Source organism: Pieris napi, chromosome 3 (assembly GCF_905475465.1).
Source record: "Pieris napi chromosome 3, ilPieNapi1.2, whole genome shotgun sequence".
NCBI lineage: Eukaryota > Metazoa > Arthropoda > Insecta > Lepidoptera > Pieridae > Pieris > Pieris napi.
This window is the reverse complement of record NC_062236.1, coordinates 10,414,299-10,439,813: the sequence shown is the minus strand read 5'-3', so window position 1 is coordinate 10,439,813 and position 25,515 is coordinate 10,414,299. Positions and strand designations below refer to the sequence as shown.

Here is a 25,515-nt window from a genome sequence, read left to right as displayed (position 1 = left end):
TCAGTACTCTGACAGTTACATTTATTGATAAGATAAATATAATAAAGGAAGACTAACTCAATTCTTTATAGAAACTAAATCAGTCACCTTGCACTGTGATAAAAAGTGAGATATTCTGTAGTTAATTAGAATATTTTTTATCAATATCGAAATATGTCAGGAATAATTCGAATCAATAATAATTTTAACAGTTTTAACTTATATTGTATTGTATTGTATACAATGCTAGTTGTATAGATTTTATCTGCCATTTTTAATTTTAAACTGCTATAATTTACAAAATATCCGCCTCCAAATTAACTACTTAATTTTACACACCTTGTTAACAAAAACTATGATTTCCGTACAACCCACATGCCTGACCATCATTAACACGCCATAGTAATCACAAAGATAACTCTTTAGTGAATAATAGCAAATTTTGACAGCCAATCTATAACGGTCCTATACCATTGTTTACCGAAGCATTCATTTTTTACTGAAAATCCTATCAAACCCTTTCTATTTGTGGACATCTGCCGAAATCGATTTCGCATTTTTTCGGACAAAAAAGTTCGGGCGCAAAAAGGTACGTTTAGTTTTTATGTTATCTGCAGTGTTTAGTAAATGGCAACCCTTTGATTAAACATGGCGGTGTGTAATCAGATTTCGGCATGTGCCGCGTAAAGAACATGTGCTATCTTTTTTTAAAGAAACACGATAGTTCTTGAGTGGAGTGTGCCAGCCTTTGTGACTGACAAATGTATTTGCTTTCGCTTCGTCTTCCGTGTTAAAAAAACCGCACGAGTCCTTTCGGACCCTTGGAGTTGAAGATTCAATAATCTATTGAAGGGTTGACACGAACCGATGCACCTTTTGAATTCATAGCAGTATTCGATTTCATTTTTTATCTCTGCACAAATATTATAAAGAGGTAAAGTTTTGTTTGGGTCTCGTATACAAGATAAAGTATCCTTGGGCTATTTCGTATTAATTTTTATTCATAGGATTTTTCTTCCTTATGATTGTTACGACTAATAAACATAAGAACTGAAAAATATATTTAACATTTACACTTTAGTAATGGATGTTGAAGTTTTATTAATATAAGATATTAATACCAAACTGATACCAAGCATACACCATGAAGTAGATATGTTAGTCGGTTTTTGGATTTATGAAAAAATAACAATTTTAAATCGATTCAAAAATCGTGAATAAATTCATATCTTCCATAAAACGATTCAATGACAAATAGTTTAATTAAATTGTTAAGTCTCGGTACTAATTATCCAGTTCGCAGACACGCCTAGCTGGGTCGAGGTTTTAATAATATTAACTTAATTATTATAAACCTGACTATGAGACATTTTTGACGTGAAACTTCTTTAGGCGCATGAGACTAAATTTTATACGGATGAAACTCCATTATAATAGTATTAGCGTCACCAAGATGTGCAGCGTTTTTGTCGAAGAAAAGGGAGAGAGCTATAGTGAGAAAGATTGAGATAGAGAGTTTAAAACTTTTAACTTTAGTAAGTTAGATTGTATAAATTAGATTAGATTTGTATAAGAACAATACTTAAAAATTAGTTTGCCAGAAGTGTCACCTCTAACATGTGTACTTTGTACGTACGCACATTTTTTTAACATTAAAATTCATATCGCCAAATCATAGAACATCTAATTAATTGTTATAAACGAATCGTAACACTTCATACGAACATGAATGTCATACTTCTAAAGACACAAACTTTCGTAGAAGGATGTCATTTCACATAAATAATAAAGCATACAAAACACAAAGTATTTGAACCGTCATTTATAAACATAAGTACGTATTAATAGCCATAGTTATTACTTCTGGTTACTGGTACAGTCTCAAATATTATTTCTTGTCTGCCTAAAGAGATCAGGTGCTAGTCCACCTGTGGTCGGACTAGTTTAAGTAGACACGCGTAATTTTTTGTTTGAAACTTAAGAGGGTTTAGTAATGGTTGTATAGCACGTGACAAGCGCCAATAATAACAATGTTTAATAACTGGACGATAAATAAATACTTGAGTAAGGAAGGTTTGCGAACATTGTTCCATTATGCTATTTTGTTTTTAAATTGAAGTTAATAGTATATATTGCCACATAGTATGAAACCGGGAAGTCGTAAGCTCCTGAAAGTTCAGAAGCCCGGGACACATGTTGTTATGTGATATATGTATGGATGTAAAATTGTTATCATTAATATTTAGTTTTGTCCTTTTGAACTGAAAATGGTCGTGGTATTCTGTCTTGGTGTGTCTCGATGTATCTTATACGAAATTTTAATTGCCGTTTTAAATAGCAGAGACCATTTACGGCCAATTCCAAAATAACTTTACTCAGGTATCTAAGCAATATTTTCTACCTCCACATACATTATTAATTTAGAATGAAAATACAAAGACTACACGCTACATGCACAATGGTCTCCGGAATGCCTTCAGAACGAAGGTTCATCAATATCCCAACAAAAACTTTGGCAAAAAGCGTCTCACTCGATTTTTATTTGATGGAATCCATCCTTATAAGTATGAGAGCAGTCTTGACTCGCGAGAACCCACCAAACGAACCGCGTCGGCAAAAATGTGCATAATTGGACCACGGCCAGAAAAAACCCCTCAAAAAGTCGACCTCCAAATGTTTGGAAAAAGTGCACGGTTACAGGGTGTACGGAATGAGCTAAAGATCGTTACCGAAGACCTGGAGCGATACTACAGAAAACACCCAATGAACTTCCAACCTAAAGTTTTGTAGTCAATTTTACCTACTCCTTATATCACAGATCAGACTGTACGCTGTTTCGTTTTATGTATATTGTATCATCAACAACTCTGATACTTGAAATTAGAGTGACAGTTTCATGTATATATTAGATAGACATAGATTTAGAAAATGCTTTACATTAAATGCACTATTCATCTTAGCTTCCTTCACTTCATATTAATAGAGAGAAATTTTATATTTTTGTCTACTAAATTAATCAAATACGAGTTTTTTTAAGTATGGTGTAATAATATTATTTCCCTTCTAACCAAGAGGTGCCCGAGTGAATATTTGTTTCTGGATAAAGCACCACTGAGAATCAATTCACCGCACCCTGTAGATCGATGCAGTTCTTGAAGGGATTGATTTATTCAAATCGAGACGCTTTTGATGGTGCCCTTGGCCGCGGGCCCTCGAATTATTTGTTTTTGAATAGCAATTATATTTTATTTTATTAAACTCACAATTCTCTTGCATGATTCCTTCAAAATTCCTAATGTTTCCGCGAAATTCGTCTCGAAATCGCTAGATTAAACGATGGCTTTAAATTTTTAATACATTTAGGTCGGGCCGCATGCAACATTTTTTAAATTATGTGATTAGAAACCACCGTTGTCGAGGAGTTTTACATTTTTATTTATCTGAGATATTTAAGAGATGTTTCAACATTCTTAAGCTAATTTTAGTTAGCATATTCTGTTTTTCATAAAATTATAACCTCCAAAATTGCGTCGCTCCTGTTACTAAAATTATACTAAATTTACTTCACAAGGTTTTTACATTGTATTTACATTACACCATAATCTTCAATCTGTTTAACTAAATAGAACAAGAAACAATCCAATTATAATTAACACAATATAACACTAAACATCTGTCGTCAAAAACTACAACCTAAAAATCGCATAAAAACATGTCATCTGCATAAAATAACATCTGCGGTCAATATAAAAACATTGCCTATGCAGATAATGTAAAAAACTTGCTAAAACGCTGTTTAAATATAACTTTTTTACCGCGGGCAACACTAGCGGCTTTTTTGACGGCATGTGCCAAACTTCCGCCAGATTAAATAGTACTTTTTATCGCTATCATGTGTTGTTCAAATCACTTTATTGACATGAATTAAAAAACATGAGACCCGTTATATTTTAAGTACAATTTTGCTCCCTTATCTTGACAAATTTATTATAATAAGTACACTACAAATGTTATATTTACATGACTTCTAGCCGCAAGCTAAAACAAAAGAAATAAACAATTGAAAAATATGAATTCAGTAAGAAATGATTTCTTTACTGATAAACTTAAATACTTAAAAAACAATATTTTTTTAGTAACCAGTAATAAGAGGTAGTAGCTTAATCGGCCTTAGATGATATTTTTATGTTTGCTCAATATACTCGTATGATAGCTACGATAACAGCCATCTTTCTCGACTCCTGTATTTTTCTCACGACGTTTTCCTTCTGTGTGAGCAAGTGTTAATTGCAAATGAAAAAAATATATTGGATTTTGGGGTTCAAACGCAGGACCTTAGTCTCAAGACTTAAGCTCTAGGCTAAAATTTGGGAAACTACATATTTAGAAGACAAACAAAACTGTGTTTAAATTATAACGCCTTTACCGAGAAGCGAGCAGACATTCATTTCCGCCTTTACGAACTTAATGTCCAACTCCTGTTACTTAATTAAATATAGTGTTTTCAGAAATAGAGGCTAAATAATAATATGTCACCGGAATCAAAGTGAGGACCATTTTGTAAAAAAGGTTCTAGTCAGATGGAAAATGTTTTTTTTTTTCATTTAACAAGAGTAATATCCTCTATACCATTTTTAATTGGAGGAGTCGATGATTTTACGTACAAATTGTATTTCTATTAGGTTAACACATACATAACATAAACATTTATATAATAAAAACTAAAAAATATATAGGTATGTATTAAAAAACAAATATTTAGTTTTAGGACTAAAAAACTAAACGAATTATAGCAAAAGTTCATACAAACTATAAATTAAGTTTTCTATAAGTTTGAACTTTAAATAGAATTTGCTTCAATCGAACAATTTTTTATTATGCCATGGTCCAACCATTTAATTCATAAATATTGCTCTCAACAGAAAACATAATATTACAATAAAACTATAGATATTATACAAAATACTATCTACCAGAATATACGCTGCAAAACGTTCCTCGAGCCGATTTGCTTGCACAGATTTTTGGTTAAAAGAAAACAAAAAAGTAATTGAGTGGAAAGCCATATAGCTTTCCCGATGACTTATTCTTAGTAACAAGGTGGGTAATGTAATTAATCTACGGAGGGAATGATGTGTCCCTGACGCCCTAGATTCGCCCTTGTTCATCAGTCCATCTGACTATGTAATCATCATGTTATATAGTTATATAACATCATCGAATATAACGTCATATTATTCAAAAGATCTATCTGAATTGCATCTGTTCTATTGTCATTAGCCACATGTTCGAAATTTAATTTCACTCGCACAAAATGGTTTCCGTAAAAAATGAGAGTTTGGGCACGAGCCAATTTTTTAGCTCCTTTCCATCTCAACATTTGTATGAACAATTGATCAAATTAAGAAAAAGGTACCCGCCGATGCTAGATAACATGGACCTGTATTAATAATGTTATAAATTTAATAACAACATCAGTAAGTAAAAAGCTTTGACAGTATAAATTCACTTAATACCTGTTTCTCTAGTATATCTAAAGTTTAACTAGGAATTTACGTATAAAAGAGATTTTTTGGGCTCTTCAGATTATTATTGAATAATAAAAAGATACAATGTAGTATACAAATAAGATAATACAAATTATAAAGATCTTAATATTCACTCCTGGGGGCTTCATAGGCGTCTTGACTAAGCCCCCTTCTCAGTATCTTTTTCCTTACAGGTACTATCGTCATGTCCTCGTAAACCTATCGTCTGAACCGCGGAAGTGGCCACAATACGCCGCCTCTTCCTGTCTTACCTTTGGCAAATTGAGCGAAGTTTTTTAAATTTTTTGACAAGAACGTATGGCTCGTGCCACCATCAGCTGTCCCGATCAACATCCGCCGTAAAATGCTTTTGCTTTCTTCTTCAAATTTGTTTAGATAAGTTTATAAGACTTACTTTTGCTAATATAAAAAATAATCATGCAGTTTTAAGACATATATTTGATATTCTCTTATCTGCGATAAAAATTAAGTTTCACACTGTCTGAAAGAAAAACCCGCGCAACTCTCGTTTTAATTGACCATTGAAAAAATTCAAATTATATCAAAAATCTATAAAAAGCACTTGTAAAAGGGACGTGGCATTCACTTAGGCCAACCTAGCTTCTAGATGATGTTAAATTGTTTTTTATAAGTACTTTAATGTAACTCTGCTTACGGGCTATAAAAACGGGCCGTAGGCTCACCTGATGTTAAGTGATACCACCTCCCACAGACACTCTCAATGCCAGAGGGCTCGCGAGTGCGTTGCCGGCCTTAAAACATTGCATGCAACATAGTCAGAAATATGGCAGCTAGGCGTTAGATTTTCTTAAGATTTTTTATTTTGTTGTATTTCAAGTAAAGTAAATTATTTTGCTTTACTTTTCTTTGCAAATTTGTTTTACAGCACAACTTGTGATTAAGCGCAAAATTTGCATCAATAAAAAACTGTGTTTAATTAAAGTGGCAATGACATTACAACCTAAATATTTTATTTGTCTACGTGTAATCCAACCTTTAAAAATGCTGTAAATATTTTAAATATTATATTATTGAGCAAATTTCAGGTTTAAATAAACTACAAAATTCTAGAATTCTCAATTTAATTAAAACATATATAATGTACTAAATCGACTTTATAAAACAATACATATTGATTGTTTAAAGACATTTTTATTAATGAGCATTTAGAGTATTACTTTGGCTGTGGCTTGAAGCGTGCGACTGTCATCCCTGAGGTAAGGCGTGGATTACCATGGTACCATAGTACCATAGTCGTGCATTAATGGAATTTCTGTCTATGTTCGCATTGAACAGTCACTCGTACGTTTAAGGAAAGCGTGTTTCGGGCACAGAAGATCTCCTACTTGCCTATTAGAAAAAAACCAAACGATCACGATTTATTTATTTTTACATTTTAATGATCAATTTTGGGGTTTATTTTATTTACACATTGCACACACGTAAACAATAAACATAAAACAGTACGGCGGAGTGCAACGGACGGCGAACGATATGTTATCTCTTCCAGGAAACCCGTGCTAAAAGTGCAAAAAAAAAAATTAAAGCGAAGTAGATGAAATATGTACTCTTAAAATTATAAACAAAGTTCTATCCTGCCAACATTAAAGGACACTGCCAATGGGGCTACAAAAATTAAATTTATTTGTGTGTTTTATTTATTTTTTAGCTATTAATTAACATAAAGTTATATGGATTATATTTATTGCTAATATTAGTTTTGTATATGGAATTGGCGTTTTGTCCTACTGGCCACTTCGACCTCAAATATCTCCTCTTTGGTTCGGAATTCCAAATTCAATTTTATACAGCTATTAACTCGTGCGTTTGTTTTTCGAAAACCACGATTCCTTTAATGTTCCCGTTTTAATTATTTTTCTTTGCGTCACTCTATTTATAATATGGAAAACATGAAATATCGCGCTATTTACGAGTACAAGTTCCACCGTGCCACAACTGCTGTTAAGCACTTGACACGGAGAGTTATGTAAATTATGTAATAAATTTGCTTTTGATAAGAGTTTATTTTGCCAGTTTAGTAACAATTAATTCTTAGGTGCATTAGTATTGGTTAGTGAGCGTTGTACAGCGTAACCATGCCTAAAAATCAGAGCCTTCAAGATTATTTGTGATCAACACATTCCAGACGCTATGCCGACACCATGCATCAAGGATGTCTCTATAATAAACTAGTACCTACGTTTTACGAAGATTTTAAGTCATTAGAATAAATAGACTCAAATGGTAGAACCAATTTAGTTTGCAGATTATATTCGACCGATTGAAAAATGTGTTTTGCAATTTAGAAACGTCAAATAAAATATGTCATGCCATCATATCCGTATTATATTCGTAATTTATAATATGGACATAATTTTGGAAATACAAAAAGGTATTCTGCCAAATGGTGTGGAACAGAGCCGGGGTGAATTGGTAAAAAACTGCGATGGCCGTGCGAGATAATTAAGGCTTTTGAGGAATCATTTTATTAGAAAAAGTTTCGCTTTACCTGAGATATCAAAAGTTAGATACAGGCTGTATAAAACAATTAATCAACAGTAGGTTTTCAACTATATACTGTATCGATAACATAAAACAATTATTTCTTCAAACCAATCTATCACTTAAAAAAAATTCAAAGGCTTTTAACTTTTAAAACCTTTAATATTCTACTTAACCTTAAAAAAAATTATTCTAGATGTAGTCAGTGTGGAAACTGAACCGGTGTGGTCGATATTCGAATATAATTCTTATTTGCGCGTCTTTTCATTTGGTCACAATGATAAACTTTTATTATTTTTCATATTAAGCATCAAGATACTGTCGACTTGAATATATACAGCGTTGTCAACATAAAAGGTAATATAGCACTGCGACCTCAAATCCCACGATGGTAATATGGTCTGTATTAATAAATGCCTTAATTTAGTTAAATTTAACCCGTATTATAACGATGAATTAGTTGAAATAGGTGCTGATATAATATGGCTGCTGGATAAATATGTGGTAACTAATCTAGCATCCTATAGATAATAAAATAATTTATTTCCACACAACTGAATAGTGGCTAGGTGTACGGAAACTGAGCGATACGCGATCTCTTAAAAAGCACCCCAACTTTTTTGTGCGCAAAAGAAATTCACGTAAAAAACACCGATTTCGCAGATGTTGATTTTATAAAATTTCATGCACGTGTTGTTGGTTTTTTGCTAGGTTCAGTGCGGTCTCATATTGGTTATGAAATTGTCTAAAACTGTTTCGAATAGAGCTAATTAGGAATAAATTGCGGTTAGGGAATGCCGACGCGCACAGCTGTGGCCTGAAGTGCCAATAATAAGATATATTGCATTTTTTAAGATAAATGTGACGTATCTTTAATGATGTATGAATTATTTAGCGGCTCAACCTATAGTTAAAGTTAGTGTATAACGTGAGATTCAAATTGACAGTAGCACAAATAACGCTTGATTTTAACCTATATCGTAAAATTGATTTGTTATGCGCGTACGTACCTCAAGTTTCAATAAACTTCATTAGAGGAAATAAATACAATTAAATTTTTAATAACTTCTCATTTATTTTAATTACTATGTTTACAATTTTCTTAACCTACATAGTAATAATAAAAAGAATTTAAAATTAGTAAAAATAAAATTAAAACAAATTTAAAAAGTTTGATCCCTGTGGCAGTGTACATTTAACGCTGGCAGCATTTCCTCTCTGTATTTCGATACTTATTCGTTGAGCGACGAAAGCACCAGCTCTGGGGTCACCGGTACCATGCGCCAATTTAAATCTTTAATCAGCGCCTGTGCGCTTGAACCCCACGGCACGGAAAGACTCTTATATTTCAGCTGTTTATTATTTACCGCGTGCTCTGCGGCCGCCCCAGCTTATTTGCTTGTCCGAGGGAGACGGGCATATAATTAAATTATATTATTTACATGACTCGACCTTTGGAGTGTGATATCTCACTGAGTACGATTCTGAAATGCACTGAATTCGCATCCGTGAAATGAGTTTTATTTCGTGTTAACGAGAAGATAAATTAATAGTGACAAATATGTTTTAGACAAGCGATGGACATGTCGCAGCCAACTAGCTTAATTAGCCGTTCAATCAACAGCCTAGCCTTTACTAAACAGCGCCGTTTAATTAACGGCCTGAATGATATTCAGCCATTTAGCTACTACACTAATTTATAAATTTAATATTGACATTTTTAATGAATGACGTAATCAAACAATACAGAAAAAAAGAGTATTTCTTGAATGACAAACACCTACTATGCGGTAGAATAGAATCCAAATAAATAGTTAAATTATTATTTAAAAACCAATTTTCCAAAGTTAAATATTGGCTTGGATAAATATTTCAATACTAACTAGCGCCACCTATCTATTGCACTAAGTATCAACTATATATTTGAGACGTTACGAAAAGTTTTACAAAATGGAACGTAATGCCTAAATTAGACACTAGATGGCGTGGTTATCAATTTATCAAATAACATTTAAATACTTATTTAATATCTAGTAATATTCTTAAATATTTTACAATTTATCTACTATCAAATACTTCATAAACTTTTTCATTATATTGCAAATGACGATGACATACAAAATCATCAGGTACCACACACACTGGATGCTTGCCATCATATTTTTTATCATTATAGGTAACTCCAAACTTTTTGACTTCATTAAGTATATCTCTTAAGCACGCACACTGCCAGGGATTATCATTAAAATAAAATTTCGTCAACGCGGCTCCAGAATTCCTTAATTCTAAACAAAAGTTATCTTGCAAATAAGTAATCCTGTTGCTTGCTATATTAAAATTCCTTAATTTAGTACCTCTGAAAGCGTTCACTGGTAAGTATTCTATTTTATTGTTGGCCAAATCAACAAAAGTCACTGGAATATTCTGAAATAGGGTGTCTGGTATATCTTTTATTCGATTATTTCGAAATACTAAGACCTTAATCTTTTTCAAAGGCTTAAAGACGTTTTCTCCAATATCAACAATATCATTCGACGTCAAATGTAGAGAAATTAAACTTGTAAGATTATTAAAAGATAAATCGTTACTTATCTCTCGAATTTTATTTAAACTTAAATCCAATCTCAGCAACTTTTTCATACTTCCCTTCAATGCAAAAGGTGGAAACACATCAAGTTTACAATCTTCTAATGCAAGCACTTGTAACATTGTCAAAGAGTGCAAAAAGATATCTTTGGCTTCATTCATATTGTTTCCTGATAATTTCAATGTTTTGATTCGTCTGTTTAAATCAAATATGTATGGGCTTATATCTGACCCTATTAAAGAATTCCAAGAAATATCTAAATACTCTAATTTCGTTAATGGATCAAATATTCCGAGTTCCAAAGTTTTTAATTTATTAGAACCTAAGTCTAGACTTATCAGGTTTGGTTTCTGGTCGAATAATCCTAGGGGGAAATTTCTTATGTAATTATGCGAGAGATTTAAATGCGTGAGCTGTTTGAACTCATCCAGGACACCAAGCTGTAGATAGGTAATAATATTTTGAGACAGATCTAGTTCTAATAGCGCAGGGACGCCATCGAATGACTCAAAATCAACATCGCTTATCCTACAACTGCTTAGACTTATTAATTTTGTTAAATTATTCTCCGATACAATGCCTTTTCTTAGCACAACTTGACTATAATTTCCAGGAACACATGACACTTGTTCAAAACTAATATCGGTGCAAATTGGATTAGTTTCAACTAAACCAATTATACAGACGACTATCCAGCAATACAGTAGTGCCATTTCTGCAAAATAACATTATAATAGCACTCAATAATCCATAATTATTTTTTTAAATAACGAACACAATTTACTTACTAAAAACTATCACAGTCACTTCATTTCTTTAGGAATATAAGATTTATTTGTTTAAATTGTATATCATTTGAACTCTGATAAGATTAAAGCACAACCAAACAGCTACGTGACCTATACGAGACACATAAACCGCTTGTGAGTAAGAACTGGATTCAATAACAGACGCTCATTCGGGTTTTCCTTGTTTAAACTTTTGATTACAACGAATTCGTACTTTTCATTAAAATTAGCTTACTATAGTAGTAATAACAAATGAATACATTTTTAACTACTGATGAACAGATTAAACACTTAAAATAGTACCCATTTTGATATGGAAGTTGCACCGAACGTAATAATACCAACTTATTTCTGTTAATACTTAAGAAATTGAAAAAGTATTATAAGTACTTATATTATTGTAAAATCTTTTATATTTTTATAACAGTATTTTGTAAGAGTAAAGTTGCATCAAAGATGACGTATTCTCCCACAAACGCCTACATTTTGCATTATCACCTTGACAAGCAAATTACTATGCAAATATATATGTAATAAGATAAAATAAAACAAAAGAAGCTTACAATTCATTTATTCTAAATAACAAAATCAGCTTACATTGTAGTCGATTTGCGAATCACTGTTATCAGACTGGCAATCCCTCAAAGATGAAAATTTTACATCACTATCTTTTAAACATAGTAAATTCGAATCGTCTAAATTACTCGACAAATTCCGCGATAAATCTAACTCACTTCGCAGTTGTTGTATCGCTTGAATAACTTCACTTTGAAAATTTATATTAAGTTTATAAAGTTGCTCTGAATGTTCTTTTTCTCTTCTCACGTCGTTTTTGAGATGGGTGTCCTTGAATCTTTCAAATTCAGTCATGATCCTCACTTTTGACTCGTAGGTGTGTTGCACCATTGATACTAAAGTAAACAATTTGTCAATTACTTTTTCTCTGATTTCTTTGGATATATTCGGATCAGATTCTAGATCTGTTTTTGCGTCCAGTGCTAAGTCGTTGGCTGATGAAGGGAATCCTAGGAGCGGTTTTGAGTTCCCATTATTATTTTTTGAAAGTGGTTGATTTTCCTTAGGTTTTTCTGTCTCGACCTTCTTAGTTGTAAAAGCACCATGAGTCACTACTTCAGTGAACACACCAGAACTAGGTTTATTCGAATGGTATTCAGCTGCTTTCTTACTAACTTTTTGAACTAACTCTTCACTTTTTTCCTTTTGCTTTTCATAATTTGTTTTGTGTAGGACTTCTTCGTGAACTATCTTCTGTTCGTCTTTTTCTTGATCTATCTTCTGAAAGGGGCTCCCTGTTCTCTTACTAAAGTTTGTAACAGATGGCTTCGACATTCTCTCGCCTTTTAAGGAATGGTATGAATAGAAAGCTGAGCACAGAACTAATTTTAAGACTCTGGCATATCTTTGTCCACGCAGTATGATGTCTGTTGAACACTGAACGGTTGTTCGGTTGAATGGCGGCTGGCTTACCATATGAGCAGTTTCGCTCCTTAGTTTTGGTCCGTGTGCGCTTCCTATGCGTGGCAATGAATTTATGATTACAGAGCCTCGACTTTGCGTAGGTCTAAATGCAGTTTGCATTGAATTTTGTTGACGTAGCGAGTTATTTAGTCAATGTTTACTATGATATACCAGAATGATGTAATCATTATTTAATCCAGCTTAATTCTTTTAAGCGTATATCATAAAAATATTATCATAGTGAGAAGACAATTCTGTGCCACAATGTCACTTAAATAAATACTTTCAAGTATAAGTATATTTAATTATAATATATTTAATATTAAAAAACAGCATTGTTCCATCTCCAAATTTATTGTAAGCATATCGAAGTTATGTACCTATAATAGAATGCATGGTGTTCCATCGTAAGTACTGTACCCGATCTCTCCCAGCTCTTTTTACGAAAGCGAATGGCATGATCAGAGTTGGATACTTGTTGTGTTAGTGCCACTCCAAACTAAATGACCGTAACCGTCGCATCGCGAGACGGAAGGCGTATAAGGGGTCCACTGAAACCGTATCCTGCCTAGGGCCGGCCCAGGTGCCTTGGGCACCACCAACAATCGCCCTAGGCGGGTTTTAGTGTTCTCAGCCCTGCGATTCTGTAACTCACTTTTCGAACTCACACAGCGGTCTTCGCATCGGCGGTCGCTCTCAAATCATTCGTGAAGCAGTCATTTTATGATTTGGCATTCTGATAAACAATAAACTACAAGCTCCCACCTTTTCAGAATGCCAAATCATAAAATGATTGCTTCACGAATGATTTAAGAGCGACCGCCGATGTGAAAACCGCTGTGTGAGTTACAGAATCGCAGGGCAGTATAGCGAGTTCCAAATATCCCCGCACACCTTAAATCTCATAAGAGTAATATCTAAGAGTCTTACAGGCATACCTACAGTCGCCCATTAATTATATGATTACTAATTACAAAAATAAGGTATTTCTGTATGTGTTTCCTGATCATTTATTCTTTTCTTATAGGGAAGTAGGTTATGAGCCTTCTGTGTCTGAGACACAACGTCGACTTTTTCGGTCCAGGTCCAGATTTCCAGGTCCTCTTGTGCACCAATGGACTTTGCCCAAAGCCGGGGATTAGAGTCGCACGCTAAAGATATTTGGTCAATACTGCTCTTTTACTAATTATAACTATTTGTTAAAATAAAACCGCTGTATCTAACAAAACTTAATGCCCGATCAGTTAACTACTGACTTAAGAACAGTGAGAACCTTTTTAGCTTCCGTTTGGGTCTTATTAATAGCTTATTAATATTTTTACTAAATTACTTAATAAAAGGGTAACTCTGAGTATGACTTCCATCAGCCTAGTGTAACTGCTTTTGTGCCGTAAAGTTAATGTGTCCTAGATAATATATTTGACGCTATATTATAATTCCAATACATTGCTGGCGAGTACAGTGCATACTAATGCGTTCTAAATACTTCCACATCGGTGAAAGTGAATATTATAATTCTTAACGTTAATTAACTATTGCAATGCATTTAATTATTTTTATACAGTTTTATAATACCTATTTGTAATGCTAGAAAAAGTATTTAAATCCATACTTACAATACGATCTGTACATGTTTTTTTACACAAATTAATTGAAACAATATATCTCATTTATTTACCGATTAGGCTATTCATCGAGGAATGATATATAACGCGCGACTATACACCACATTGAATAATTAAAAGTACAAATATTTCATAAAATAATCTAAAGATATGACTACGACCCTAATATAATGAAACTACAAAACATAGTTTATTATAAATGTATTCAAGAAACATAATACAAAAAATCATAAATATTTTTAAAAGAGCTGAAATAACCGAACCCTTTTGTTTTAAACTGAAGTGGTATTAAAATATTCTATAATCTTAATTAAATACTCGGAACAAACGCAGGCTGCAGTTTCCCCGTACTAGACTATCTAAAGTTAGTAATTATTCTTGGGAAAAGGGATACTTCTCTTTAATATAATCCCTGAGGCTCTTTTATCTCTTTCAAGAAATATATTAAAGAAAAGCTGTGTAAAAAGGCTTACTATAAAGTTACCGATTATCTAGTTGATAAAAAATCTATTTTAAAGGAGTAGCGAGAGTTTTTTACGCCGGCTTTTTCTCTCGGCCTACACCCTCTTCTTTGCCGATGAGTAGGGATGTCTACCGATTCAAATTTAATGACGTGGAACAAGTGATACCTGTATCTTATGTTCCATAATAAACATTTTTTTTTATATTTGTATGCTATCTTTGTTTCTACAAGACAAGTAAATTGGGTGATTTGATTTATAACTTTAAATGTTTCTTTCCGAATGATTTTTCCGATGAGTCATCGGAAAAAGTAGCAAATTCTTTTTGTGTAGTGTAAGTGTAAGACAAATAAATTAATACAATTAGTAACAAATAAGTATAAGAATAATATGTATTTGAAAATGTAATAAGTAAATAACAGCTGTTCCATTTTTCAATGAGATTATCTCCTAAATGACAAGTTCAACGATAGCGATTTGAAGAAAATTACGTTTTCAAGTTGCGCCTGATACGAGTCCACTCCTCCATAACAAACAACTATCACTATCTCTTGCTTACACCAATAGAAATTTCCACCAATAAAACAGAGACCAAGCCACCAAGAAAACCACTTTGTTATTTTCTATAAATTTCACTTATTTATTTATTTATTTAGTTATAAGCTTACGACATCACACACAGTACTAAATCTACTAATTATTTTACAAAATCTTACATCTAAAATGTGTGACAATTAATTAAATTAAAAAATACAATTAAAACATAATATACGATAATACAAGCACACAATAAAATAAAATGAAATTACAGAAATTTGTTGGCACTTAAGAGCAGAAAAAAAGAAAAATCATCAGCAAAACAGCGAAATTAGGTTCGAGAAAGGCACCCCACAATGCTTTCTCTAAAACTGATCAGCCCACTACTGAATATATCCAGCTCCGGTTAAGCTGTGTTCAATTTGTTAAAATCGCGAAGAATTCGAACGAGAGGTGCCTGAACTCCTAGGTTGGTTTTGGCAGAAGGAATTTGGAAGATATTGTTGATTTTAAACCTAGGGAATGAGTAAGGGACGACAATTTTGATATCCTGTAAGAGGTCACTGCTCTGTAGGTATATGGTTATTGAGCAATTTATGCAAAAAGGTAACACCAGCTAGAGTTCTCCAATTGTACAGATAACATATTAAATATTTTTATTGCATACTCTTGGTGATCCTTCCGGACACAAATAATTATAATTAATTTACTTTATAGATCTTTTATTTCTGAAAGGAGATAAGCTTAATTAGCCAGGACTATATATATATACACAACGGACCAAGTGCGTCTAAGTGGGGAAACTTAGTCCACACTACACGAATTAATATATTTAATATTGACATTTTTAATTAATGACAAACACCTACTATTCCTAATAAAAATCGTAATTAGCGCATCGATACATTGTAGAATCCAAATAAATAGTTAAATTATTAATTAAAAACCAATTTTCCAAAGTTAAATATTGGCTTGGATAAATATTTCAATAATAACTAGCACCACCTATCCACTGCACTAAGCATTAACTATATATTTAAAACGTTACGAAAATTATTACAACATGGAATGTGATGCCCAAATTAGACACTAGGTGGCGTGGTTATCAATTTATCAAATAACATTTAAATACATATTATTTAGTATCTAGTAATATTCTTAAATATTTTACATCTTATCTACTATCAAATACTTCATTAACGTTTTCATTATATTGCAAATGACGATGACATACAAAATCATCAGGTACCACACACACTGGATGCTTGCCATCATATTTTTTATTATTATAAACTTTTTGACTTCATTAAGTAAATCTCTTAAGCACGCACATTGCCAGTGATTATCATTAAAATAAAATTTCGACAACGCGGCTCCAGAATTTCTTAATTCTAAACAAAAGTTATCTTGCAAATCAGTAATCCTGTTGTTTGCTATATTAAAATTCCTTAATTTAGTACCTCTGAAAGCATTCACTGGTAAGTATTCTATTTTATTGTTAGCCAAATCAACAAAAGTCACTGGAATATTCTGAAATAGGGTGTCTGGTATAATATCTTTTATTCGATTATTACGAAATACTAAGACCTTAATCTTTTTCAAAGGCTTGAAGACGTTTTCTCCAATATCAACAATATCACTCGACGTCAAATGTAGAGAAATTAAACTTATAAGATTATGAAAAGATAAATCGTTAGTAATCTCTCGAATTTTATTTAAACTTAAATCCAATCTCAGCAACTTTTTCATACTTCCCTTCAATGCAAAAGGTGGAAACACATCAAGTTTACAATCCTCTAATGCAAGCACTTGTAACATTGTCAAAGAGTGCAAAAAGTTTTCTTTGGCTTCATTCATATTGTTTTCTGATAATTTCAGTGTTTTGATTCGTCTGTTTAAATCAAATATGTATGGGCTTATATCTGACCCTATTAAAGAATTCCAAGAAATATCTAATTTCGTTAATGGATCAAATATTCCGAGTTCCAAAGTTTCTAATTTATTAGAACCTAAGTCTAGACTTATCAGGTTTGGTTTCTGGTAGAATAATCCTAAAGATGACGTCGTATTCTCCCACAAACGCCTACATTTTGCATATTTACCACCTTGACAAGCAAATTACTATGCAAATATATTATAAGATAAAATAAAACAAAAGAAGCTTACAATTGATTTATTCTAAATAACATCATTAGTATTCGATTTAGGAATCACTGTTATCCAGTGCCGGATTAGCCACGTAGCAAGAGTAGCAAATGCTACGGGCCCCGCGAATTTAGGGGCCCCGCGCTCCAACGCCTGTCTGACCGTACCTAATGAAAAAAGTATTAATTTAGATAGGAGCGTAAAATATGTTGCATACCTTTAAGGCGCTTGCTTAGTCTATGCTTCACTTCCACATAAAAATAAACTCGACTTCGTCAAGTTTAATCGTAAAAGTAAGTAGGTACGTATTTAACTTTTTAACGTTAATTTTCAAATTTTAATTATAATCGATAAATTTAGACTAGCATGTTATTTGTACCCTTCAGATTTTTATTATTATATAGGTATACATTTATTTTGCGTTTACGTAGCCGAGATTGTACTTTTCTAATAGATTTTAATATAATATCGATTATAAGTATTTCGAGGAAACAGGCGAGCTATTTAAATCTCCACTGTGGTTGGTTGATTTATTATAAAACATAGATATTCATTTTATGAGTGAATACAGCTGACCTTTTTTTTGTTTCGAGATTATTAAAAGATGGTGACGGTAGGTTAAGTGTAAGGTGTTGTAGAGTTTCAAGTAAAAAGGCGGGTAATTTAAAAATGACAATACAAAAAATCTACATTTCAAAAATTATACATTTTATGTGTTTACATGAAACGTTGAATTTTTACACATGCAATTTTCTAGAATATCTTTACGGTATAGAACGAAGCTATTCTATCAAAAAAACCGTAAGCTGATCGAGTATTTTAATTTTCAGAGTGATGTTGCTGTTGCTGAATCTACAGAAAGTAAATCATAAAATACAGAAATTGCATCTCATTGTACATATGATAGTAGTAATACTACCGTTTCTGATGAGGCTACATTTTCTGTAAGTCATGATGTGGTTGAAGAGACACAAATTCCTCCTAATTTAGCTATATCATGTTTTAGCCAAAGAGAAGTTAAAAGCACGCAGCAAGCCAGTCCTCTAGATCTAGAGTCGTCGTGTTCTAACCAAGAAATAGTCGACGGCATATTAATATTACTTGGTTTAAATGTCATAATTTCGCTGTTAAAGCTCAAAAACTGCTGATTGCCAACTAGAGAACCTAATTGAGTCTGAGCAAAAGTATTGAAGGCTACTCTTTAAACGAATCATTTCCTTTTTAACAGAAAGAGGTCTTGGGTTTTGGAGTAATGACGAAGTTGTTGGTTCACCTCACAATGGAAATTATGTACCCCACTGGATACTAGAATTAGGCTTGTTAGAATTAATAGCCCATAGCTGAAAATATCAACAAACATTTCCTTTATTAACAATCATGCAAATTAAGGCTTAGACACGAAATGGTAAGCCCGAGACGATGGTACGAAGGCCTTTTTATGCGGTTTTATCACTATTAAACAAGTTTTAGAAGACATTTTCAATAAAGTTGATCAAATAGCTGAGTGCCGTAATAAAGCTTACGGACTAGTTTCAACGATGAATTATATTACAAACAGGAATAATGACAATTACGTGGAATGGAATTTAGAACGCTTGCAAACGAATAGTGCTTAATACGGGATATGCCCTTTATTAATCATTAAATGGCTACGTCCAAGCAATGCGATTCACATTTTCAGATATTGAAGCAAGAACCAAGGATCTGACCAACTGTGAAGATTACCAGCAACAGACATGAAGATGAATCAATCGAAATACAAAGTTCGACCATTTTAGCGGCTCTACTACACTCGACAACTTTGTTTAAAATAAAAACCTGGACAACGTTTCGAAGGTTAGATGTTTAATGTTATTATTTATATCGCCCTCTCTGCTTTAACTAAACGTATGAAAGTATATCATATGATTTAGTGTTTTTATAGTATTTCGATAGCTAAAATCTCTTACAACAGCAGAGATTTTGGAAAATTCAAAACTCAAGTATGGTCAGCGCTTATGAAGATAATTTTGACAACAGCCTAGGTGGCGAATTAGTGCAGTTGCTGAAAACAGATGTGGCTACTGTTATTGACAACAAAGAACCTCTGGAGCAGCAATTTTATAAAATTATTCTTTAGAATCGTGTTTCCCAAACTTAGATATTGTCTTGCGCATTTACTTGTCTCTCATGATCGATAATTGCAGTGGCGAATTTTTTCAATATTAAATGGTATTAAAATGAATTAAGGATTATTATTAAACCCAGAAAAGTTAATTATAAACTGTTGTTTTATTTAATACCTTTAACTTGAAAACCTAAATTAAACCACAGCGCCCTAGGCATAACAAGCAACAGTCCTCACAGTCCTGTGTGAGGCCTGTTGCTTGTCTGGTGCCGGCACTTTTGTTACCAGATTGACAATCCCTCGAAGAAGAAAATTTTACATCACTATCTTTCTTCTTATTCCGCAGTAAATCTAACTCACTTCGCAGTTGTTCTAACTGTTCGTTTTCGTCGTTGTCATTTTTGAGATGGGTGTCCTTGAATCTTTCAAATTCAGTCATGATTCTGACTTTTGACTCGTAGCTGTGTTGCACCATTGATACTAAAGTAAACAATTTGTCAATTACTTTTTCTCTGACTTCTGTGGATATATTTGGATCAGATTCTAGATCCTTTTTTGCTTCCAGTGCTAAGTCGTTGGCTGATGAAGGGAATCCTAGGAGTGGTTTTGAGTTCCCATTATTACTCTTTGAAAGTGGTTGATTTTCTATAGGTTTTTCCGTCTCGACCTTCTTAGTTGTAAAAGCACCATGAGTCGCTACTTCAGGGAACACACCAGAACTAGGTTTATTCGAATGGTATTCAGCTGCTTCCTTACTAGCTTTTAGAACTAACTCTTCACTTTTTTCCTTTTGCTTTTCATAATTTGTTTTGTGTAGGACTTCTTCGTTCTGTTCGTCTTTTTCTTGATCCATCTTCTGAAAGGGGCTCCCTGTTCTCTTACTAAAGTTTGTAACAGATGGCTTCGACATTCTCTTGCCTTTTAAGGAAAGGTATGAATAGAAAGCTGAGCACAGAACTAATATACGACTTTGGCGTATCTTGGCGTCCACTCAGTATGATGTCTGTTGAACACTGAACGATTGTTCGGTTGAATGGCGGCTGGCTTACCATATGAGAAGTTTCGCTCCTTAGTTTTGGTCCGTGTGCGCTTCCTATGCGTGGCAATGAATTTATGATTACTGATTAGGTACAGAGCCTCGACTTAACGTAGGTCCATATTTAGTTTGCATTGAATTTTGTTGACGTAGTGAGTTATTTAGTCAATGTTTACTATGAGATATCAGAATGATGTAATCATTATTTAATCCAGCTTCATTCATTTAAGCGTATATCATAAAATTATCATCATAGTTAAAAGATAATTGTGTCACAACTGTTTATTTATTTTATTTTATGACATTTAATATTAAAAAACAGCATTGTTTTCAAATAGAAACTCACCATTTCCAAATTTATTGTAAGCATATCGAAGTTATGTACCTATAATAGAATGCATGGTGTTCCATCGTAAGTACTGTACCCGATCTCTTCCAGCTCTTTTTCCGAACGCGACTGGCCTGATCAGAGTTGGATACTAGTTCTGTTAGTGCCACTCCAAACTAAATGACCGTAACCGTCGCATCGCGAGACAGAAGGCGTATAAGGGGTCCACTGAAACCGTATCCTGCCTAGGGCCGGCCCATTTGCCTTGGGCACCACCAACAATCGCCCTAGGCGGGTTTTAGTGTTCTCAGTAGCGAGTTCCAAATATCCCCGCACACCTTAAATCTCATTTAAAAGAGTCTTACAGGCATACCTACAGTCGTCCATTAATTGTATGATTACTAATTATAAAAATAAGGTTTTTTAGGCCTAGCCCTCAGATTACTGTATGTGTTTCCTGATCATTTACTTTTTCAAAGTCAAAGTCAAATCATTTATTTAAATTAGACCACCTAAAATGGCACTTATGAACGTCAAAAAAAAAGAAGATTCTAGTTGCCCCTTCCAAAAGGTAGTTTCGTGTAGAGGAGAATGGGCAAGAAACTCCACACTTACTCTTTTAAAATAGGTTTACAATATTTTGTTTACATTTGTTAAATAATTATATGTGAAGACAATGTACTCTTAGAATAAACTACTATACTAAAAAAGTTAGTATAAGTACATGTTCCTCACATATTTTCTTATAGGGGTAGGTTATGAGCCTTCTGTGTCTGAGACACAACGTCGACTTTTTCGGTCCAGGTCCAGATGTCAAGGTCCTCTTGTGCACCAATGGACTTTGCCCAAAGCCGGGGATTAGAGTCGCACGCTAAAGATATTTGGTCAATACTGTCTTTTACTAATTATAACTATTTCTTTAAAAAAAACGCTGTATCTAACAAAACTTAATGCCCGATCATTAACCTACTGACTTAAGAACAGTGAGAACCTTTTTAGCTTCCGTTTGGGTCTTATTAATAGCTTATTAATATTTTTACTAAATTACTTAATAAAAGGGTAACTCTGAGTATGACTTCCATCAGCCTAGTGTAACTGCTTTTGTGCCGTAAAGTTAATGTGTCCTAGATAATATATTTGACGCTATATTATAATTCCAATACATTGCTGGCGAGTACAGTGCATACTAATGCGTTCTAAATACTTCCGCATCGGTGAAAGTGAATATTATAATTCTTAACGTTAATTAACTATTGCAATGCATTTAATTATTTTTGTAGTTTTATAATACCTATTTGTGATACTAGAAAAAGTATTTAAATCCATCCTTACAATACGATCTTTACATGTTTTTTATACACAAATTAATTGAAACAGTATACAGTCAATGATATCGAAGACTACTCATTTTTGGTCGTAAAAACCGATAGTCGTAACAGCCGACGACGTGACGTTGTTATTAAGTACCTTAAAAGACATAGAATTCAGCCGGGCCTTTGATTTTGGTCAATATAACGGGTAAGTTCTTCTAAACGATGTTGTCGTAAACGGTTTTGAATGTATATCTTCCAATTTATTTATCAGGGAATGATATATAACACGCGACCATACACAACATTAAATAATTAAAAATACAAATATTTATCAAAAGAATCTCAAGATATGACTACGACCTTAACGAAATCACAAAACATAGCTTATTATAAATATATTCAAGAAACATAATATAACATAATACCAGAAGCATAAAATCTTTTTAAAAGAGGTGAAAAACCGAACCCTTTTACTTTAAACTGAAGAGTGGATAAAATATTCTAAATCTTAATTAAAATATTTATATGCTCTCTGTATTCCTTTAGAGACAAATCAATTGGGTAACCTGACTTTGACTGCGTCTTTCCGGATTCATCCGAAAAACTTGCAAATTATTTTAGTGTAAGACAAATAAATGGATACAATTACTGACAAATAAGTATAAAAAATATTTAATGTATGTATTTGAAAATGTTATAAATAACAGTTGTTCCATTTTTCAATGAGATTATCTCCTAAATGACAAGTTCAACGATAGCGATTTGAAGGAAATTACGTATTCAAGTTGCGCCTGATACGAGTCCACACCTCCATAACAAACAACTATCACTATCTCTTGCTTACACTAACAGAAATTTCCACCAATAAAACAGAGACAAAAGAATTGAATCACGCATCCATCGAATCAGGGTACGGTGTCACAAACAACAGAAAAGGTGCTTCGAACACTGTAATTCTAAAACGACAACGCCTCTAACAAACACATTAAACGTTAAGCCTTTTCGGACCTGAGATACCGAAGAGGATTCGTATCAAATAGCTTTCCCTTACACTTCGATCCAACACGTGCCAAAAGATCGTAAGTGCGCAATTGACTGATACATAGCAAGACAATACGTACCGGAACTAAGGACTACGTTCTGAATTTGAAATAGCTGTATAAAAACAGCTGGGTCCTTGTCGAAACTATCACAATCTCACCAACCGTCCTTCAGTTAGCACCAAGAACAATGGCGTCCGTGAAAGTGGTGTGCTTTATCGCTTTGTTTGGGTGTGCCTTAGCGCAGCCCAAACATGGCTTCTGGAAGGGCACTCCCATGGATGGGATGGTTGAAGAAATGAGATCCGGGTGTGCGGAAGGATCCGATCCCACAGCGTGCATCAAGTACAAGGTCATGTCGCTATTAGACAGCATCTTCACGAAGGAATCCTTCCAGGTAAGATTTTTAATTCAATTAAGTCCTTTGTTCTTAAAGCATTAAATAAACTTCAATTTATTAATTTTGTATATTATTTAATTTGAAAACATATTTATCTCCAGATCTCTGATGCCGTTGAAGTGACAAAGAATGGCAACGAAGCAACGGGCAGATCTAACGGTGACTTCCTTGACAGCATTGAGAACTACATCCAGTCCCATGACGTCACTTTCAAGATGCCCATCGCCGATACTAAGATCACTGTTAGCCCCAGGAACTTGGAGAACGATGAGCTCAGCCTCAACATCAAGTTTAACAAGGAGGGCGCCAGAGCAGTGGGTGAAGCACGTAAAGCCAAGCTCAAGAAGATCATCGTCCCCATCCTTGTCTTCGTGCTTCTCAAGGCTATGACCCTCATCCCTCTCGCTATCGGAGTCCTCGGTCTGAAGGCCTGGAACGCCCTGCAGCTGTCCTTCTTCTCCTTCGTTGTATCCGTCGGTCTCGCCATCTTCCAACTTTGCAAGAAGGTAATATTTACTTAGATACGTTTATTAATAAAATTACGCACAACTGCACAAATACCGCAATGCACTATTTACTGCACATTTTCTCTCTCCGACTGCTTCTTAATGCTTTATTATTAACCTTGTAGTTTACCCAGATCGCAGCGGACAACTCTCACCCTCAAATAGCCGCCCACGGACCATGGGACGCCGCGTACGCCGCAACTCGCCGCCGGAGGGACGTAGAGCCACAGGAGATGGCCCAGGAACTTGCTTACAACGCCTACCAATAATTTTAAATACCTCCTAGTTCCCAACGCTACCGATGACCGATTAAATGGAACCAAACCAAAAAGGTTTTTCGAAACCACGAGTGTAAATAAAGTGTGTAATTTATTTATTTGTGTGTGTGAATGTGTGTGTTATTTATTGTTATAATAAATCATTGATATTATTGATACTTTGATTTCGTATCCCGAATAAAATGCTTGCTAAAAAGTTGTTTTTACTTCATTGTAATGTAAAGCTGTTCGCAACCTGAATTATAAGTAGAAAGTTTACACATTTAGATCTATTTACGAGTTTCTAATGTAGTTAAAGACACATTGCACGCATTTAGTAAATGAATAATGATCATACGAAAATACAACAAAACCACATCCATTGATTTCGAAGTATAATAAATATTACACCCGTACCAACCTCATTATTTAGTAAAGTTATTAGTAAATGAAAGACTTAATCTTAAAAATCTAATCAGAGTTTCTCTGTTAATTAACTTAAAGCGATGTTTCTAATGAGGACCTGAAAAACTCGTATCTGAATTATAGAAACGAAAAATGACTTCTCGGATCAAATACTTCAGTAAATATTAAGCCTTTATAGCTTTTTTTTTCTGTCACTAGCGATTCTACCAGCAATCCTGATGTGAATAATGAGCTTTTGTACCGCGCTATCCCACTATTGCAACATCAGCGTTACGAATATTGAGAACTACATCGAAATTACAAACAGGAATGTCAGGGTGTCGGTTCGCTTTCGCAATTGAGAACCTAAGCCCGTTCTCTGTATCAGAGAATATTATAATTTATCCTAACTTAAGACTAATCGCTAGTTTACAAAGAAGGATATTTAACATAACAAAGTGTACAATAACA

At 33.5% G+C, this 25,515-nt stretch overlaps 4 protein-coding genes across 6 annotated transcripts; 1 reads left to right on the top strand and 3 right to left on the bottom strand.

Annotated features, from left to right (window-relative positions):
* Positions 1 to 10,035: 10,035 nt before the first annotated feature.
* Positions 10,036 to 11,556, bottom strand: LOC125063517 (insulin-like growth factor-binding protein complex acid labile subunit). The gene is made up of 2 exons (XM_047670001.1): positions 11,406 to 11,556; positions 10,036 to 11,332 (listed from the first exon to the last, which is right to left on the bottom strand). The coding sequence occupies exon 2, from the start codon at positions 11,328 to 11,330 to the stop codon at positions 10,089 to 10,091; it is 1,242 nt and encodes a 413-aa protein (XP_047525957.1). The 5' UTR covers positions 11,331 to 11,332; positions 11,406 to 11,556; the 3' UTR covers positions 10,036 to 10,088.
* Positions 11,557 to 11,961: 405 nt separating this feature from the next.
* LOC125063518 lies at positions 11,962 to 13,090 on the bottom strand. Its single transcript, XM_047670002.1, has one exon. It carries the CDS (start codon positions 13,002 to 13,004, stop codon positions 11,994 to 11,996), a length of 1,011 nt encoding a protein of 336 aa, XP_047525958.1. The 5' UTR covers positions 13,005 to 13,090; the 3' UTR covers positions 11,962 to 11,993.
* Positions 13,091 to 17,666: 4,576 nt separating this feature from the next.
* Positions 17,667 to 20,858, bottom strand: LOC125063519. 2 transcript variants are annotated; one of them, XM_047670003.1, is made up of 2 exons: positions 20,045 to 20,858; positions 17,667 to 17,819 (listed from the first exon to the last, which is right to left on the bottom strand). In XM_047670003.1, exons 1-2 carry the CDS (start codon positions 20,667 to 20,669, stop codon positions 17,686 to 17,688), a joined length of 759 nt encoding a protein of 252 aa, XP_047525959.1. In that variant the 5' UTR covers positions 20,670 to 20,858; the 3' UTR covers positions 17,667 to 17,685. The 2 variants fall into 2 exon arrangements, with proteins under 2 accessions (XP_047525959.1, XP_047525960.1); XM_047670004.1 differs by having other exon boundaries at positions 20,120 to 20,858.
* A 2,753-nt stretch (positions 20,859 to 23,611) lies between these two features.
* On the top strand, positions 23,612 to 24,812 carry LOC125063596. Of its 2 annotated transcripts, none has more exons than XM_047670105.1 (3): positions 23,612 to 23,873; positions 23,978 to 24,382; positions 24,517 to 24,812. In XM_047670105.1, exons 1-3 carry the CDS (start codon positions 23,667 to 23,669, stop codon positions 24,649 to 24,651), a joined length of 747 nt encoding a protein of 248 aa, XP_047526061.1. In that variant the 5' UTR covers positions 23,612 to 23,666; the 3' UTR covers positions 24,652 to 24,812. The 2 variants fall into 2 exon arrangements, with proteins under 2 accessions (XP_047526061.1, XP_047526060.1); XM_047670104.1 differs by having other exon boundaries at positions 24,508 to 24,812.
* Positions 24,813 to 25,515: the final 703 nt, after the last annotated feature.